Below are 18,170 nucleotides of genomic sequence, written 5' to 3'. Positions count from 1 at the left end.
TGGCCTGGGCCGACTCGGGCCGAAGGTAAGAAGGTAAGTTTTTCTTTCTTTTTCCTTTTCCTTTTTCTGTTTTCTCTTTTGCAAATAGTTTTGTTTGTACTTTGTTTTCTTGATTCAAATTTCAAATACCATTTTGAAAGTTGAGGAGTAGGAGAAATTCAAATTTGTAAATATTCAAATGGGGGTAAAGGTTTAAATCAAAACCCATTCAAATGTCATTTGCAATTTTAGGAAAAAGGAATTTAAAACCCAAAAGAGAAAGAGGGAAGATTCATATTTGAATCTTCTAGCAAATTCTAACAACAAGATTTCAAACAACAAGTTGAAGTGGTGATTTTAAAATTCATAGCAAAGATGGATATGACATGGCATGGATGCAAATGTAAATGTCATGGCAACATTAATTAAATTACAAACAGGTCCAACAAGGGCTTAAAAGTAAAGTGTTGCTCTCAGGCTGTTACATCCCATCCGTGCTTCTTGTAATTTAACGGCTGAGATTAATTCTGATGTTATTTTTTTCTGGCCCAGAAGCCGCCTCCTTCTTCCCAACTGCCCTCTGACGGATCCATGGCCATCGGCCGACCCCTCCAATCACCGTCCTCCTCATGGACCCATGGCCTGTCCTTTCTTGCGATAATCTGATTCCAATTGGGAACAATCAATTTCTTCGCCAAGAGGGCATGGTCCGTGGATCGATACTGCCTTGTTTATGCCACAACAGACGTACGCCATGCGAGTACGTATACGCCTACAACCCCTTGTGACCCGGATGGGCTTTCGATGGTGATACATTGGGTTGTACGGCCGCGATATTTACAAAACTGACCTAACGGCCGAAGGGGCACGCTTCAATCGCAGCCGTCCTTGTGTTTTCGCACGTCTGAGGGGGGCGTGTAGAATTATAAGTGTTCAGAAGAATTATATTGTAAACTTCAGTATGCACGGTTCTTCTTGAGGACACTGCTCATACGAGATTAAAAATCTGAAATTTGCTTAGATTCATGCTGTTTCTAGTGCGGTGTGTGTGTTGGTACTGCCATTGCCGCCTGAAAATCTACCAGCTTAATGCTGAGCCTTGACAAGTAGAAGTAGCAGTTAAAACGAGGTGGAAAATAAGTTTGTCGCCACATATTTCCTTCTGACTCACGGTCGGAACTTGCCAAACTTCCAATGCTTCTATTGTCGCCTGCCATCTGAGTCTTTCAGTTGGCATGTTTTGACTACTATGTTAGCCCAAGTGAACCGAAGTGCTTGGAAAATTCAGGGACAGTATCACAGAGGGACGAACAATGGTTCGGATCGTATCCTCCTATGGTTCATGGAGAGGGGCTTGCGTGTTTCACCAACAAGCTGAAAGACACGAATTGCTGTCTTGTTGAGCCAATGGCCCGTGCCCATCTCAGAAATGGAATGCAAACGTGTGCAGAAGCGAAATATCTCGAGTGGCTACACATTAAAGTGGCCAGAATTGATCCGGCCTCTGATTGGTGATTGCTGTGCAGTTACACGAGAGTAACATAGAGAATGATCGCGTGTTCCCTGTGGCAAAGAACTGAACTTTTGCTGGCGGAATCCTATTCCCTGACAGGAAGGCGAACTGCTCCCACTGGTTCGCACAAGCTAGCTCACCGTCCTCTACGTGAAGTTTGAGGAAGAATCTCATTTTCTGGTGGCTGCATTGGTCAGCGCATTCTCTCTTTATACTTTGAGTCAGCCAAGTAGCCAAATACTCCCTCCGTACCATAAAAATTGGTACGAATATGAACTAGCTAGAGCTAGTTATGGGACGGATGGAGTACCGCACAAAGTCTAGTCGAGCTGAATCCATCCACATACGGTGTCACACGCATACATACGTCCAACGACGGTGTGAGAGCTAGGCCGGATCAGCCACCATGAGTGCCACTAGTACAGAGCAGCAAGAATTGCTCCAGAAAACACAGATCAAACTCCGGCCGAACCTGCAGAGCAAGCAAGATGAGGGCTTCAAGCCGCATCCCGAACTGCTCATGGCCGCCCAGCGCGGTGATTGGCAGAGGATAGAGCGTCTCCTTAGCAGAAGAGGAGATGCAGCGGCAGCGCCTCAGGCGCACGATGACGTCGTCGTGCACATCGAGGAAGCTGTCGCCGGCGCCGTCCATGTGGAGATGTCATATGCAATGACCCCTGGCGAGGCGGTTACGATGGCAGGGGACTCCGTTCTCCATGTGGTAGCCTCGAGGGGAGACGGCGAGGAATTCCTCAGAGCGCGACGGCGATCCATTGCAAGTCCAGCCACCTCCTCTTCTCCACCAACAAAAAAGGCGATATTGCACTCTGCCGCCCGGGCAGGACTGGGTAGAATGGTCACTCATCTCATAGCTCTTGCAAGTGCTGTGAGTGACCACGTTGACGGCGAGAAGGCGAAGGAGTTCCTCAGGATGCAAAACGAGCAGGGGGAGACGGCGCTGCACGAAGCGGTCCGTTTGGGCAGCAGGGACTTGGTTGACCGGCTCATGGCGGTGGACCCAGAGCTAGCTCGCGTGCCCCCGGCCGATGGCGCCTCGCCGTTGTATTTGGCCGTCTCGCTGGGTCACTTCAGCATTGCATGGCAGCTGCACGAGAAAGACAATGCCCTCTCCTACTCTGGACCGGACGGGCGAAGTGCGTTACATGCGGCTGTTCTTAAGAGCGAAGGTGAGTAGTTAGGAGTACTTGTTTCAAATCGATAGGGATTTTTCTAGACCAAGCGCAGAAGCTCTTGATTTTTGCTAAAAAAATTTAAATAATACGAATTTTTTAATCATTTCCGAAAATAATACGCGTTTTTTAAAAATTTCAAAAATAATACGGCCTCGGGCTGGGCGAGGCCGATTGGGCCCAGTCGGCCTCGGCCAGGCCGACTACAGGCGGCTGCCGTGCGCGCGGAGCCCGCTCGAGCCAGTCGGCCTGGCCCAGGCCGACTGAGCCCAGTCGGCTTAGCCCAGGCCGACTGGCCACTCGACCTCGCCTTGGCCGACAGGCCTCCCGCAACTCCTTTTCTCTTTTTTCTTTTTCTCTTTTTCCTTTCCTTTCCTCACTTCCCATCGTGCGAGCCCAGTCCACCGAGCCCTCTTCTTCTTCCTGCTGGCTGCACCTTGCGTTCTTCTTCTTCTCTTCTTCTTCCTCAAAAATGCCCCCAAATTCTTGCCAAAATGAGTGATTTTTGATCCCGTTTAACCCACAAAACTGCATCCCCTTGCTATTTAGCACCCAATGACACCTTGATCTAATCTTTTCGTTGAACATTTTGAGCTAATTTCATGTTGCTAAGTTGGGGCAATGGTGGTGGTTTGGAGGAGTTTGGAGGTGGTGGTGGTGCTCATCCGGTGACTGTGAGGCTGCTCGAGGTTGGGGTTCACACGCTTCAAGGGTAAATCCTAATCTCTCACGTATTTATCCTATAATGTATATATTTATGAGGATACGTGTGTATGTATATATAGAAGTATGTTTTAGCGTTTTGTAGAGCTCATTATTTTGGACAACTGTTAATGTTGTACTGCTTAGTATTTGATGCGTCTAAATATTATGGCCGGTAGTAATATATTTTGATAGAATAGATTTTTTCTGATGTCGTACTGCTTAGTATTTGACGCGTATTAATATTTTTAATATGCCGTACTGCTTAGTATTTGACGCTTATTAATATTTTTAATATGCCGTACTGCTTAGTATTTGACGCGTTCTAATATTTTTTATATGCCGTACTGCTTAGTATTTGAGCGTCTAAACAATTTTTATAGGCCGTACTGCTTAGTATTTGACGCGTCTAAACATTTATATGCCGTACTGCTTAGTATTTGACGCGTATTAATATTTTTCATATGCCATACTGCTTAGTATTTGACGGTCTTAATATTTTTTATATGTCGTACTGCTTAGTATTTGACGGTCTTAATATTTTTTATATGCCGTGCTGCTTAGTATTTGACGGTCTTAATATTTTTTATATGCCGTACTGCTTAGTATTTGACGCGTCTAAACATTTTTTATATGCCGTATTGTTTAGTATTTGTCGCGTATTAATATTTTTAATATGCCGTACTGCTTAGTATTTGACGCGTCTAAACATTTTTTTAGGCATCAGAGATGTCCGGTGTAGTGAAGTTTGTTTTTTACTACGGTTCTGGTACTGTCTTAACAACCGAGCACAGAGCTGATCTGGGTCAGTTTACGGGCATCAGTAGTCGTTGTCCGAACCCTCGTGGGGTAGTGAGCAGGATCACGCTCAAGGAGAGGACTATTCTGTCCAACACAGCTGGATGTTCAGTGCTCCGCCACCAGACCCCACACAGGAGGATACACAGTATCCTGAGGATGGGTCCGTGATTCCTCCGCGCAACGTAGTGCCACCTCATAGGTATGGCTGGACCACGCCACAGGCACCCTCGGAACGCCGTCCCAGACGCCGTGCCTGATATTTGGATGTAGGTCCTATGTATGAGAGAGACATGTTACTAATTTTCGCATTCTTATTCAAGTTACATTTGCATATAAATAACGGCAGGACTGAAATACATATGCAATAGAAAGACTGAAATTTAAACCGACAACTTAAAATAGACGGGAAACGGTGGCGGTAAAAGGAGGCGGGAAAAGGAGGCGGGAAACGGTGGCGCAAAAACGAGACGGGAAACGCTGGCGGGAAAATGAGGCGGGAAACGTTGGCGCGAAAAGGAGGCGGGAAAACCAGGCGGGAAAAAGAGGAGGGAAACGGTGGCGGGAGAATGAGTTTGAGAGCCTATAAATACCTCATCTCCGGTAGTCATCCAAGCATTCTTCCCACTACTGTTTTTTCCAATATTCCAGTGTCCCCAAATGAGTTTGCCTTGCTCGGACCAGGGCGAGAGGCCGAGGAGGATGAAAGATGCGATGTTGCCTCGGGGGGAGGAACATCTCAGGTGTTGGTGCGGCAATCTATGCAAGGTGAAGGAGGTGACAGATTTTTCAGATAAGCTGAGCATGAGGTTTTTCATGTGCGCGAACTATGAGTATGAACCACCTGTCCCGGTTTCGCCGTACGACAAGCGTCCGGTAAGCACATTTAGGTGTTCTAAAACATGTTTTCTGTGTCATAGCGGATTTGTAACAGTAGGCCTTTTTGTAGTCTCCTCCACCCTATGCATGTGGTATCGTTGGATTGACACGAAGATGCCGGATTGGGCGGTGGAAGAGATCAAAACAAGGTCCCGAAATGCATGGCAGCGTTTCCACGCGGAGGAGCGTGCGGAAAAAGCTGCAGCTCAGGAGAAGGAGGAGCAAGAGAGAGAGATGAAAGAGCATAGGGAGGAACAACGTCGTTGGATTGACGAAGCACTAAGGAAAAACAGGGAGAAAGCGCTTGAGATGCAAGAGGAGGAACGAAGGCGCAAGGATGCTCGTGAGGCAGAAAGGGAGAGGCAAAGAGAAAAGGCCGCCGTGGCAAAGGCTGCAGAAGAACGTGGCGATACGAGCGGAAAATGGCCTAAGTGGACTCAGTAGTGCTTGTGTTTCTAATGTATTTGCTATCTTTAATTATGTTCAATTGCGGTATTACCAATGTATGTTAATTTAGTCGTGCCTTGGTTCCATAACCAGCACATTATCGATGTATGTTAATTTATCCAAATGTCAAGTCTTTCAGTTCAAACAAACCGCAAAGAATCGACACGGAAATTGTCCAGCAAATTATCGATATATGTTACTCTTTATCAAAAAACCGCAAGGATTCGAGACAAAAAATGGGCCTCGGTCGTGTATGCGTTGCTCATGCAACGAACTAGCGGCGAAGACTAATTACTTCCAATCGAATTCGGCGTGTTGCTTTTATCCATGTTGTCGAGTATTTTAATTCAAAAGACCGGAAGGATCCGAAGAAAAAAAAGAATTACTTCGAATCGGCGCAGGAAGAATGGAATTACTGGCCTAACTGAATCCAGTCGGCCTGGCCCAAACCAACTGGGCCAGTCGGCCTGGGCGAAGCCAACTGGGCTCGAGTCGGCCTGGGCCAGGCCGACTGGAGCGAATGGGCCCCTCGGGCTAGACCGGCGACATGCAGTCGGCCTGGCCGAGGCTGACTGGGCCTACTCGGCTTGGGCCAGGCCGACTGGGCCCAATCGGCCTCGCCCAGCCCGAGGCCGTATTATTTTTGAGATTTTTGAAAAACGCGTATTATTTTCGGAAATGATTAAAATATTCGTATTATTTAAAAAAAATTAGCTTGATTTTTACCTCGAGTTTCCGAGATACGAGCCTATTGCACAATTTTCTAGAGCAACTGGGTGTTTCCCCGTGTGTTGCCGTGAAAATTTTTATATGCACATATGGATATGATGGTAGGTAATAATATAATTTAATGCAAAAGAAATATGAATATTGTAAGACAAATAAATTTATCATTCATAACGCATATGCAGCAAAACAATATGAGTAGTTTTGATGTACATGAAAATTAACAACTTCGAGGAACCAAAAAGTGAAGCTTCGTCAACCTGAATTTGTGCAGATCTTCAAAGATTGACATACATATCATGAAAATACGTGTACTTGGTGAACTAGTTATAGACAACGTGAAGTTGAAAAATCCAATGTGTCAAAATATTAAATCATTGAAGGGACCACCAAAATGGATTTCTAGTGGTTTACAACACATGAATAAGATGTGATGTGGACACTTTGCATGCTCATGTTGTGCATGATGTGAATGGTGATGTGTACACTTTGCATGTGAAGCTTTCAAACATCAATTTCAATTAGTGTGAATCAATTTTATAGATTATATAGATTTATGCTACTCTAATAATGTTGGATAATTTTCTAGAGTACGTGCTCCTAACACCATACTCTATGTGCTATGGTACCTGCACGCACATACTCTAAAATTAGAGTAATTAAGATAAATAAAAATATAGTAATTAAGATAAATCAAATTAGAGTAATTAATACAAATTCAACTCGTGTAGACTTAGGAGTAAAATTAGAGTAATTAAGATAAAAAAATATATTCTAAAATGTAATGTAATTATTATTATGTTTTGCGAGTGAAAATGTAATGTAATTATTAAAAAGACAAAAAAAATTATTCAAACTATGTGTACAGAAAATAATAATTTTATATGTACGAGATAACCTTGATTGCCGGTCTAATTTGGGATAGAGTACTAAATGGTCCGTTTGTGTCTAAATGGGGTGCAAATCATGCAAACTTCATAAAAGTCATGTTTAAAACTTTCAAAAAATTCTACAAAAATACCATATGTTGGGGGTGTGATGTTCTACAAACCTGCAAAAGCATTTGGAAGGAATTAAAAAGAAAAATTTACAATGAATAGTGTCAAACACTGAAAGACCACTATTCATGCAGAATTTGTTCGTTGCTATCAAACTAATTTGAGTTCGGACTTGAAATTTTACACATATATAAAACATCACTTTTCTAACATATGTTATTTTTTGAGAGTTTTTTGAACTTTTTTCGGTGGAATTTTCACAGTTTGCACCGTAGAGGTGGTTTTCACCGGATACTTTGCCGAATTAAATATCTAACCCCGTTAAGCAATTGCGAATTGTTTATCAGAAACATAAAACAAAACAAATTTTGCTCATCCCAAAATGTGATTGACAGTTGATGCTGGACCTACACTAGTACAAAACAGACTATCAGTGTCGTGCAAAATTGGCTATCAGTGGCGTGCGGGCCGCACGCCACTGACTTCTGGCCACTGATAGCTCAGCTATCAGTGGCGGGTCAAATACACGCCACTGATAGGGATACCTATCAGTGTCGGGTCTACCTGACCGACACTGATCGGCCGTACGGCCCGACAGAGATAGGTTCCCGGCGAGCCGCACGACAGGCCGAGATAGTCTATCAGTGACGGTTGCAGTTGAGTATGAGTGGCGGTCAGCGCCCGACACTGATAGGTATACGGCACTGATAGGTATACGGCACTGAATTTTTTTTGTTTAATTTATTTAATTTCCAGGTTAATATACACAGCAATAGACCAGATATGCACAGAATTATACACAGAAATCACACAGTTCATTCCAGAGCATATATATATATCAGAACAACATCCATATGCATAAAAAAAACCTTCATGCAGCACTACATTGTTAAGTTTTAGAGGCAACAAATGCAAATCATCGTATTACATGAATGGATTACAAAGTTTAAGCAGGATATGACCGAACAACCAGTCCTGCGTAAAAATCGCCCGCGTCATCAATCACCTCCCTGTTGATTACCTTGGCCATGTTCCTTTGGATGTTGTAGACAAGCCAACCTGACGTGTATATCCCGCATCTCCTCATTCCATTTCTTGTGCAGCTCCTTCAATGACGTCCTCCATGCGGGCTTGAAGTTGGTGATCCAATTCTCGATGTGGTGGGCGCAGTAGTAGCCGCAGTACACGGTGCCTCGAGGCTGTTACAGGCAGGGGAACCTATAATTGTGTTGGAGCCTAGGCCTGCCATAGGTAGGAAATCTGTCCTTCTTTGCTAAATCCCAAGCCGAATCGATCAGATTTCTGATGGGTCCCCAATGGCGCTGTGGTTCATCTTTGCCTTTTTAGAGTGAATCGAAGTATGTGACCGTGCCCTACGGTACACAAATGATTATTACGACCCAATGTTCCCTGTTTTGAAAAGAAACAAATAGTTATAGGCAAGGATAACAATGTAGTGGATCAACAAATAGATATATGTTATTAAATAAACTTACTCCAAATGGTAGGTTAAAAGGATGAAGTCGCGGTCTCGGTATTTGAGCATTGCTTGCTGAAGGTACAATTGCGACATATCTCTTGAAACATCTTTATGCTCTCCAGGACCGATCATTTGGTAGGAAAATGGTAATGGGTCTAGTACGACCACATCGTGCTTCTTTATCCGCATGGTCTCCCTTATGTAGTACACACACCACAGCCTTAGCAAGCTGTTGTCAAGCTTCTGGCGGTTGAAAAGGTAAAACATATCCACGAAATCCAGTGCGAAGGTGAAGGAACCTTTCTGCATGGCCCCCTCTACTGGGTTAAAGAAGCCATAGTCCTCTAGCACTAGAAACGTTTAGTTGCTAGGCATGTTGTGCAGAACCCCTCGATTGGCTCATATAAAACTCGTGAAGCTTATTGGGCCCTACCATCGGTCGTCCAGGGTAGTAAATGAGATATTTGTCCCCCATTCTACTCACGAGACAGGACCCATCATCCAATCTAGACCCATATTGAGGCAAGCGGTCCAAGCTTGAAATATCAGGCCTTGTTTCACAATTCTCATCGACTTCTCGCACATGAAATGGATCCTTGCCCTTCTCCTCGGTGTCCTTTGTGCAGCCCTTTTCCTTACTCCCTCTCTTTGTGTTGCCTCGCCTGCTTTTGGAAACTTTCATCTACTCATCTTTGTAGACCTGGGGGATCTTGCAGCCAAACGCTGACTCTGCGGCCCCCAACAGTGATTCCATCTGAGGTGGAGGGAGGCTTGGTTGCCTAGTGGGTAGGCGTGCTCTCTCATATGGCGGTGACACTTGGGTGTTTTTTGCGCCATCGACGTCAGCAGGGAACGAGTTTAATTCAGAGTCTTGGGAATCCGAAGGGTCAACAGGGGACGGCATGCTTGGGGAGTAGCCAAGAGGTGATGAAGAAGGAGCTCGCTTGTTTGAAAGAGCTGGAGACACACCTTTTCTCGCCTGCCACGCGCGCGCAGGGGAGATCTAGAAGGGGGCCGGGGAGAGGAAGAAGAAGGGGAGGAAGGAGAAGAAGATGGCCGGGCCGGGAGAAGAAGAAGGATTACTTGGTAGTGGTGGCCGGCGCCATTCCGGCACGGCAGCGCTCCGCCGTCGAGAAGGAGAATGGCGGCCGCAGCTGGTCAACAAGACGCGCAGCGTGCGACCAGCGGCCGCCGCTCGGCCTATTTATATGGCCAAGCTATCAATGGCGGACGCAACGTAGGACTCGCCACTGATGCTCGCCAACCATTCGTGGCGGATACACCTTGAAAGAACGCCACTGATAACCTGCCTATCAGTGTCGTTTGCTAGATTTTAACCGCCACTGATAGTCTGGTATCAGTGGCAGTTTCCTTGTTGACCGCCACTAATGGTTGCCCCGGGGGACGAGACATGGGCCATCGTCGTCCCATCAGTGGCGTGTGGAGGTGTACCCGCCACTGATAGTTTGCTATCAAAGTCGTGTCCGCTCCACACGCCACTGATGGGGGTCGCGAATGGCCCATTTTGCACTAGTGCTAGGTCCATTAGAAAATTGCTGTTCAAATTTAAGTCATGGAAGTACTTTGAGCACAACTGAAGTTACATAAATTCCAAAATTTTAGTTTTCAATTTGTCCGCATTACGAAACTTCAACTTGAAATTAATTGACTAGAATTCATAGGCACCGCACGTAGGTAACATTTCTACAAAGTTTCAAACAAAAGTTGCAGAAACCACGTAAGTTCGGAATAAACTGTCATGAAGCACCGCGTGACCTATCGTTAAATTTTGTACTCACTCCGTTCCAAAATAACTCACGTGGAATTGCATGGGTTCTTATACAAATTCAAGGAAAAACCCATTTAATTGCTTGTCCTTTTTTCGTGACGAACCCGCTGAACATTGCAAGCGATCGACTGCAGGGATGACCAAAATGCTATTGGAATGGAACAGGGATCTCATCAAACAAGCAGAGCGACCCACTGGAAGTACCGCTCTCCACTTCGCCTCATCCTGGGGGTTGCACGAGGCGATCAGCTTGCTGCTAGCAGCCGACCCATCCTTGGCGTATCAGCCAGACAGCAATGGATCGTTTCCCATACATGTGGCCGCGTTCACGAAGCAAGTCAAGGCAGTCTCCGTCTTGCTCGACGGGCGCCATGACTGCTCGGAGCTGCGTGATGCCAACGGCCGGACCTTCCTCCATGTCGCCGTTGTTGAAGAAAGCCAGCCGGTTGTTAGATATGCTTGCAGGTCGAAGCACCAGAATTTTGGATCCTTGTTCATGAACATGCAGGACAATGATGGCAATACTGCGCTGCACCTCGCGGTGCAGGTCGGGAACCTATGGATCTTCAATCTTCTGATGGAAAATCGGTTGGTCAAGCTCGATCTGACAAACAACAAGGGGCAAACACCGCGTGATCTTTCATCGACCCTGATGCCCCTAGGGATTCAATACGCATTAGTAAGAAATTAATTGTTCTTGATTAAATGCATGTAGTTCTTTCAGTATTTCGCTGATGCACACAGCATGTAATTTCGTTGACCTATACTCGTTATTTCGCTTTTTTCTTGTCTGTGTTCTTGATCCCATATATTTTTGCAGAATGGAAGAGTTATGATAGATGAGTTGCTACGAGATGCCGGTGCTGTGCATGGTATTTACAAATTACTCCACCAAAGGGGGCTAAACGAAAAGGAAGCAGCACAGAAGATCACCGAAGCCACGCAGACCGTCGGCATCAGCTCTGTTCTGATTACAACGGTGGCGTTCGCCGTGGCCTTTACCCTGCCCGGGGGCTACCGTGCCGATGACCATGAGAATGGTGGCTCTCCGACGCTCGCTGGGCACTACGCCTTCGACGTGTTCATCGTCGCCGACATACTCGCCTTCGTCCTGTCAAGCCTATCGATCACAAGTCTGATATACGCGAGGATCGTCGTAATTGACATAGCCTCCCGCATGTTGTCGGTCGCTTACGCCGCGATATTCATGGCCAGCGCTGAAAGGAGCCTATGTGCTGCCTTCGCAGTTGGGATATACGTGGTGCTACCTCCTGTTGCGCGCACGATGGCCATCGCGTCTTGCGCGATCACAGCTCTCGTGTTGCTCGATACCGTCTGGTTCATGGTGACAGTTTTCACCAGTGAGTTGATGCTGGTGAAGAGGCTCGGCGGAGTTCGGGCATGGTGGAGGCCGGCACAGGCGATTCTAATGATATTTTGGTCTCAATTCTGGCCATACATTGCGATCGCCGTCGTGTGTACTGGGATCAAGAGAGTTCATTGAGTCGAAACGAAACTACTTGCATGTCATTTATTTCGTACTATCTCAGTTTCTAAATATAAGATGTTCTAGTTTTTTCTAAGTCACTAAGTTACAAAGTTTATACAAAATATATTAACATTTACGATATTAAATAAGATGATCGTAGGCGCGCCTCATAGGACGGTATTGGCGGGATCGAGGCTGGCAACCGGGGCTTGCATCGGGTTGTCACAAGGTACGGTCCTTTGCTGCGTTTTGTAGGACGGCCGGTGCTGCGGAGATGCTGACCTTTTTTGTGTGCGGAACATACGCTTGTTCTGTGCTAATTTAGCACACTTAAAAGACAGAGAATAAATCACATATTAATAAAGATATAATTGGACAAAGTCATGCCTTAAGGAAACCAAATGCAAAACATTCATGAAAAAAGAGGGAATATATACTTGGATGTCCTGAGGCCGCGCGCGTGTTCTCGAGGCACATCACAGATTCGCCAAGGACACCACGGCGTGCTTCAATCCAACCTAGCTCGGTAGCTCCATCGCCTCACGAAGCAGTGCGCGTCGCAGGATCTGCTGGGCAGCCATGACATGCTGCCGAGCAGCCCCCATGGCCGGCATATCAAGGTGAGGTTCGTCTTCCTGGCTACTACAGAAAAACTTATCATTAACGGTCGAAAAACGACATCAATAACGGTCGGGCCGCCGTTACTAACTTCCTGTCAGTAATGATGGGTATCATCAGTAACGGTCGCTGCGACCGTCCACCATCAGTGACGGTTACGTTTTCGCGCCCATCACTGATGATTGGTACATCAGTAACGGTCGTTTTGCCACATCAGTGTCGGACGAGCGACCGACACTGATACATTTTCAGTAATTAAAAAAAAATTGAGACCACAGAAAATACACAGCATTTATACACAGAAAAAAACACAGCACGTATATCTACACAGCACAGCACAGCACAGAAAAATACAGAGCCACATCATTTAAAGCATATAAAGAATACAAATGTATCTCACTTCACAACATTGATTACAAAGTGTCAACATTTCATAACAAAATCAAGTTTGAACCTATTGTTGTGGGTGAACCCTAGTCACCACTTGTTCCACGCGTTCGTAGAAGTCCCCACTAGACTTGATGACCTCATTGTTGATGAGATGGGCGAACTCTCTTTGAATGTTATACACGACCCATTTAGGTCGGTGTGCCATTGTCATTCGGGGCCGCCAGTACTCTTCCACAGCCGCGATTGACCCCTTCCACTCAGGCTTGAACATGCTGGCATTCTCCATAAAGATGTGACAGCAGTAGTAGCCACAGTACACACAGCCAGCCGGCTGTTGCTAGCAAGGGAACCTGTGGTTGTGGTGAGGCTCGTCTTTATAGCTTTTACCATCTAGTTTTCCCTTGGTCGCAACTTTTCAGGCAGTGTTAATGAGTGATTTGATGGGTTTCCAGTAACGACCTCGAACACTCTTCTTCGGAAGTAGTGAATCGAAACAGTACACCGCGGACCAAGGCAAACAAATGAGTAGTGTCACCCAATGATCTTTGTTTTCAAAAGAAACAAACTTTAGTATCTAAGGGTGTATAAGAAAGATTGAATTAGAAAAAAACAAACGGTTTCATATATAAAATTCAACTTACTACAAATTACGGAAGAAGAGAATAAAGTCGCGGTCAACGTATTTCTCCAGACATGCCACCAAGTATTTAAACGTCAGGGTTCTTGAGGAATCCTTTTCTGGCTCAAAACCGATGTCACCGTAGTTGAACACCGCGGGGTCTAGAATGGCTACTTTTTTGACCTCCATTCGCCGCATTTCTCTTATTTGGTAGGCAGACCACAGCCTTAAGAGGTTGATATCAAGCTTTTGGCGGTTGAAGAGGTGGATTAGTTCGTTGAACTCTACACCAAAGATGATAGGACGTTTCTGAATGCTCCCAGTTTCTTGGTCAAAGAAGTCATAGTCTTGTGGGATTCGAACATTGATTTGTTGGGCATGCTGTTGAGAACCAGCTGATGCTTGCATGTAGAACTGATGAATCTCTTGCATCTCTCTGGACACGGCACGCAGGGAATCTTCGGTGAGCATAGGTCTTCCTGGATAGTAAATAAACACCCGGTCAAACTCCCTAGCCACGAAATAGGATCCGTCTTCGAATCTCTGGCCTTGACGGGGGTTCTTCATGAGAATGTCAGGCCAATTGTCTTCCCACGCTCCAGTTATGTCAGGCACATAGTGCATCTCATCTTGCTTGACATTCGAGGAGTCCTTGATGGTCTTGCCGCCACGCCCCCTCTTTTTATGCCTCCTCTTATTGTCCCAATCATTTTGCTCCTCTGCCTTGTACTTGTCATCGATCTTGCGGCCACCCATGGACTCAGCAGCACCCAAGAGAGAGAAGGTAGGAGGGACACTTCCAGCCTGTGCCGACGCTGTGGTCTGGCTATCTTTAAGTTGTGGAGGCATCGACATTGCCCGCTCTTAATCTCCGCCGGCATCGACAGGAGGCAGTATCCTTGGGGAAAGGCCGAGCGGCAATTGAGAAGCACCTTTGTGGGCGAAGGGAGATGGAATCATAGAGGGCAGGCGCTGGTTGTAGAGAGATACCATGCTCCTAGGCCACATAATGCGGTAGTTTGGACAACCGCCTATGATATCCACGCCTTCCTCCGGAGGTAACGGGATAGCATAGTCACGATGCTCCTCGACGACGGAGTCCACCATCACACTCACTTGTGTGTCGTTCATAAGAATGCCGTGCACAAGTGGTGGTGATTGTCTGGGCATCAGGCGGCCAATGGCGCCTACAGGCTTCCCAGGCTTGTCTACATGAAAATGACACTTCACCGGTGCCTGCGCGTAACAAGAAGAAGGCATATGTGTGTAAGATCTTTATTCATGAAGGTAAGGAGTGAAAAAGAGTTTGAAAAGTATGCTTACAAGGATGTTGTCGCTCGGACCCGGATCGTTATCCCGAATGCGCTCGCTTGGGTCCGGTTGGCTAGCGGGGGGGTTGTCCATGCTAGGAGCCGGGCTGTAACCTGGGGTGTATGTGTCATCGTCTTCCATACGTGTGTCGGAGACGGCACTGCTCTTCAGCGGGGTGCTCTTTCGCTGGGGAAGAGGAGGAAGAGGAGGAGGGAGGTTCCTCAAACCGTCCACTCCTCCCCCAAGTATGGCGTCAAGGGCGGGGTGGTCTTTGGCCAATGCTAACACCAAATGATGGACGGCTTGCATTGCATATTCTCTTGACACCTCTTGACACACCATAGATGCCTGCTCTCACGCCTCCGCCTTAACTTGTTCTATTATTTCAGCAGAAGCGGGGAGCTTTTTCTGGACCCTGCTTCGCCTCGGAGCAGGCGGGTAATAATCATCCCAGCAGGCCCCTTCGCCTTCCCCTAGAACACGGCCCGTGTGCTCCGCCTTTTGCAAGCCGGCGGTCACAGACGACTCCCACCTCTTTCTCTGCACGGAGTCGGCGGATGTTTCTAAACTCTTGCTCTCCTCCCATTTGTGGGCATTTTCCTGTTATCATATAACACAGGACGTGAATATATATGGATCATGAGTGTCATAATTAACGCCAAAAAAATTTAATGCACGTGAACCCTTACCGTAAAAAAATTAACAGGCGGCTGCATTGGCTCAATGCCCGCCCACTCCTCTGGTGTCATGTGCTGACGTGCATATTCTCTAGCACGTTTATCCTCCAGAATGTTATGCACTGGAGGCACCCTGCCTGATGCCTCGAGAATTCGGTCCTGCTTGCGCCAGACCTTCCTTTTCCACCTCTTTCCCTGCACTCCCTAGCCTGTGGTTCAACGGCTTCCTCGTGTGCAACGCCCTCATACGTTCACTCTTCGCAATCAAGGCAGAGTCAGACGATTCCTTCTTGAATTTTTCCCATTGGCCTCATCAGTTATCGACGGCCATTTCTTCTTGATGATCTCATAGGGTTTGTTCATCCACTTTCTAGCGGTGGTTTTCCAAGTAGCAAGACCATTCCGCTCTGCTATGTTGATGGACGCTCGGAATCGCTCGCGCCACTCGTCAGTGACTTGGAACCTCTTTTCAACGTCCGCCATGCACGTGTTTCTAACGACTTCGGAGATGTCATTCCACTAGTTGGTGATCTTGCAATATTTATGTGCAACGGCTTCACAGGTGGTTGCGAAGGCCTTCTGTGCCCTCTCAGGCGACTCCGGGCGGCCTCTGTCAGAGTGTCGGGTGACCACGTAGCAAAACTCCTTCAAGTTGTGGCTCCCCCTCGGCGTCTTCTTCCTTGGCTTCTTAGCCGTAGAAGCAGTTGGCTGCGGGTTAATCTCTTCCATCCGTCGCTCGTTGTCTTGCTCTTCTGAACGAGAGCTACCGTCGCCAGAGCTAGCAATTTGCTCTCCTGATGAAGACTCTTCATCGACACGATCTACCTCATCAGGAGCTACGTCCTCAAGAACTGATTTCTGGCTACTCTTTCCAATTTCGTACCTATGCCATCGAAACCATCAAATATATATCGGCCGAAAATTTCGGCATGACCTATGCCAAAAAACTAGCAAATTTTGTCTACTAGGAGCTCGAAACCTGCATAAAAAACCAGCCCGCATAGTACCCCCTCGACACGATGGCCGGCCCCTTCTCCAATGACCCGACACGATGGTCGGGCCCACAATTCACATAAATGAAGCACTTTCCAAAGCAAAAAATCCAGCATGTATAATCTAAACTTATGATTTACTTCACATAAGTAAACAGCAGCAAAACACTAACCTAAATTACTCTAACACTAACCTAAACAAACTTGATGTTCTTGACTTGATGTATATAATTCCTAACCCTAATTAAACAGCAGGGATGAAATCGTAATCAAAATCAAAATCTATTTGCATCCTAACCCTAATACCAGCATGTTTGCATCCTAAACCTAATCAAATTAGGCACTGTTTGCATCCTAAATTACTGCAACACTAATCTAAATTACTCTAACACTAAACTAAATTACTCTAACTCTAACACTAACCTAAATCAAATTAGGGTTAGAACAAGTAAAAGAATAGGAAATCAGAGGAGAGGGAGGCAGAGGAGCGCGCACCTAGGCAGAGGAGGCGGACGGTGTCGCGGGGTAGGAGGATGGCGTCGGGGGCGGCGGCGGCGGCGGGCTCGGGCTCGGCGCGGAGGAGGTCGACGGGCTCGGGGGAGGAGGCGGCGGCAGGCTCAGGCTCGGCGCGGAGGAGGTCGACGGTAGCGTCGGGCTCGGGGGAGGAGGCGGTGGCAGGCTCGACGCAGAGGAGGTTGACGGTGGCGGCGGCGGCACGGAGATCCGGCAGGGCTTCGCCCGCGCTAGGAGAGAGCCCACTGCTGGTCGGCTGTGAAAGCAACGCGCAAGCGAGAGGAATAACGGGTTAGGGTTTCGGTACTTCCTTTTAAATGACCAAGTACATCAGTGGCGGTCGCCTTCCCACGCGACCGTTACTGATGTGCATCTATACATCAGTAACGGGCGAGCCGCAAGGCGACCGTTACTGATGATCTACATCAGTAACGGTCTGGTAAGTACACGACCATTACTGATGTATAGATGCACATCAGTAACGGGCAATTAACTAGCCGACCGTTACTGATGTGCATCTATACTTGTTGAGCTTTGTACCAATTTAAATTACAGGAACGTTTAAAGTTTTAAAACCTGTCCTTTTGAGTGTTTTAAGACATGTACTTGTCACATTCAACAGATGAAACAAAAAAGTGAAAGTTTGATGAATAAATTAATGCATTTTGTCTAGTATTTGTGCTAAATTTAATTTAAAAAATTCATCACATAATACCTATAATTTTGGATTGACTTTTTAGGAGTGATAAAGCCATGTACTAACATGCATACACAAAAGTACATCGATCACACATAATTTCACTTAGTACAAAGTTTGCATTGCAATTCAGTACAAGTACATTACAATGTGACTACTAGGCCTTTTCCTTCCTTCGATAAGTTATAACTTGACTCCTCGCGGTAGTGCTTCTGAGGTAGGGTTTTTGTGTTATTTTCTCATTCTCGCTCCCCTCACTTCTTCTTTTCCCTCTCCTTTTCCTCGTTAATATCGTGCGTTCCGCTTCTTCGTCAGCTACGGCGGTCGTCAGATCATGAAAACCTTCGTAGTCTTCTCGTGAAG

At 46.5% G+C, this 18,170-nt stretch overlaps 1 protein-coding gene across 1 annotated transcript; it reads left to right on the top strand.

Moving 5' to 3' along the window:
* The first annotated feature begins 1,800 nt into the window (after window positions 1-1,800).
* Window positions 1,801-12,005, top strand: LOC100829004 (ankyrin repeat-containing protein At5g02620). The gene is made up of 3 exons (XM_010238019.2): window positions 1,801-2,679; window positions 10,636-11,180; window positions 11,322-12,005. The coding sequence occupies exons 1-3, from the start codon at window positions 1,899-1,901 to the stop codon at window positions 12,003-12,005; spliced, it is 2,010 nt and encodes a 669-aa protein (XP_010236321.2). The 5' UTR covers window positions 1,801-1,898.
* The last annotated feature ends 6,165 nt before the right edge of the window (window positions 12,006-18,170 follow it).

The sequence above is a fragment of the Brachypodium distachyon genome, chromosome 3, assembly GCF_000005505.3.
Source record: "Brachypodium distachyon strain Bd21 chromosome 3, Brachypodium_distachyon_v3.0, whole genome shotgun sequence".
NCBI lineage: Eukaryota > Viridiplantae > Streptophyta > Magnoliopsida > Poales > Poaceae > Brachypodium > Brachypodium distachyon.
The sequence above is the reverse complement of the archived record's forward strand: the minus strand, read 5'-3'. Positions and strand labels throughout refer to the sequence as shown.

Excerpts from the sequence above, each read along its gene's own strand:
- LOC100829004 (XM_010238019.2), top strand. The coding sequence starts at position 1,899 with ATGAGTGCCACTAGTACAGAGCAGCAAGAATTGCTCCAGAAAACACAG. Across the intron at positions 2,680-10,635 it reads GGCTGTTCTTAAGAGCGAAG|GGATGACCAAAATGCTATTG; the intron begins GTGAGTAGTTAG and ends GATCGACTGCAG. Across the intron at positions 11,181-11,321 it reads TAGGGATTCAATACGCATTA|AATGGAAGAGTTATGATAGA; the intron begins GTAAGAAATTAA and ends ATATTTTTGCAG.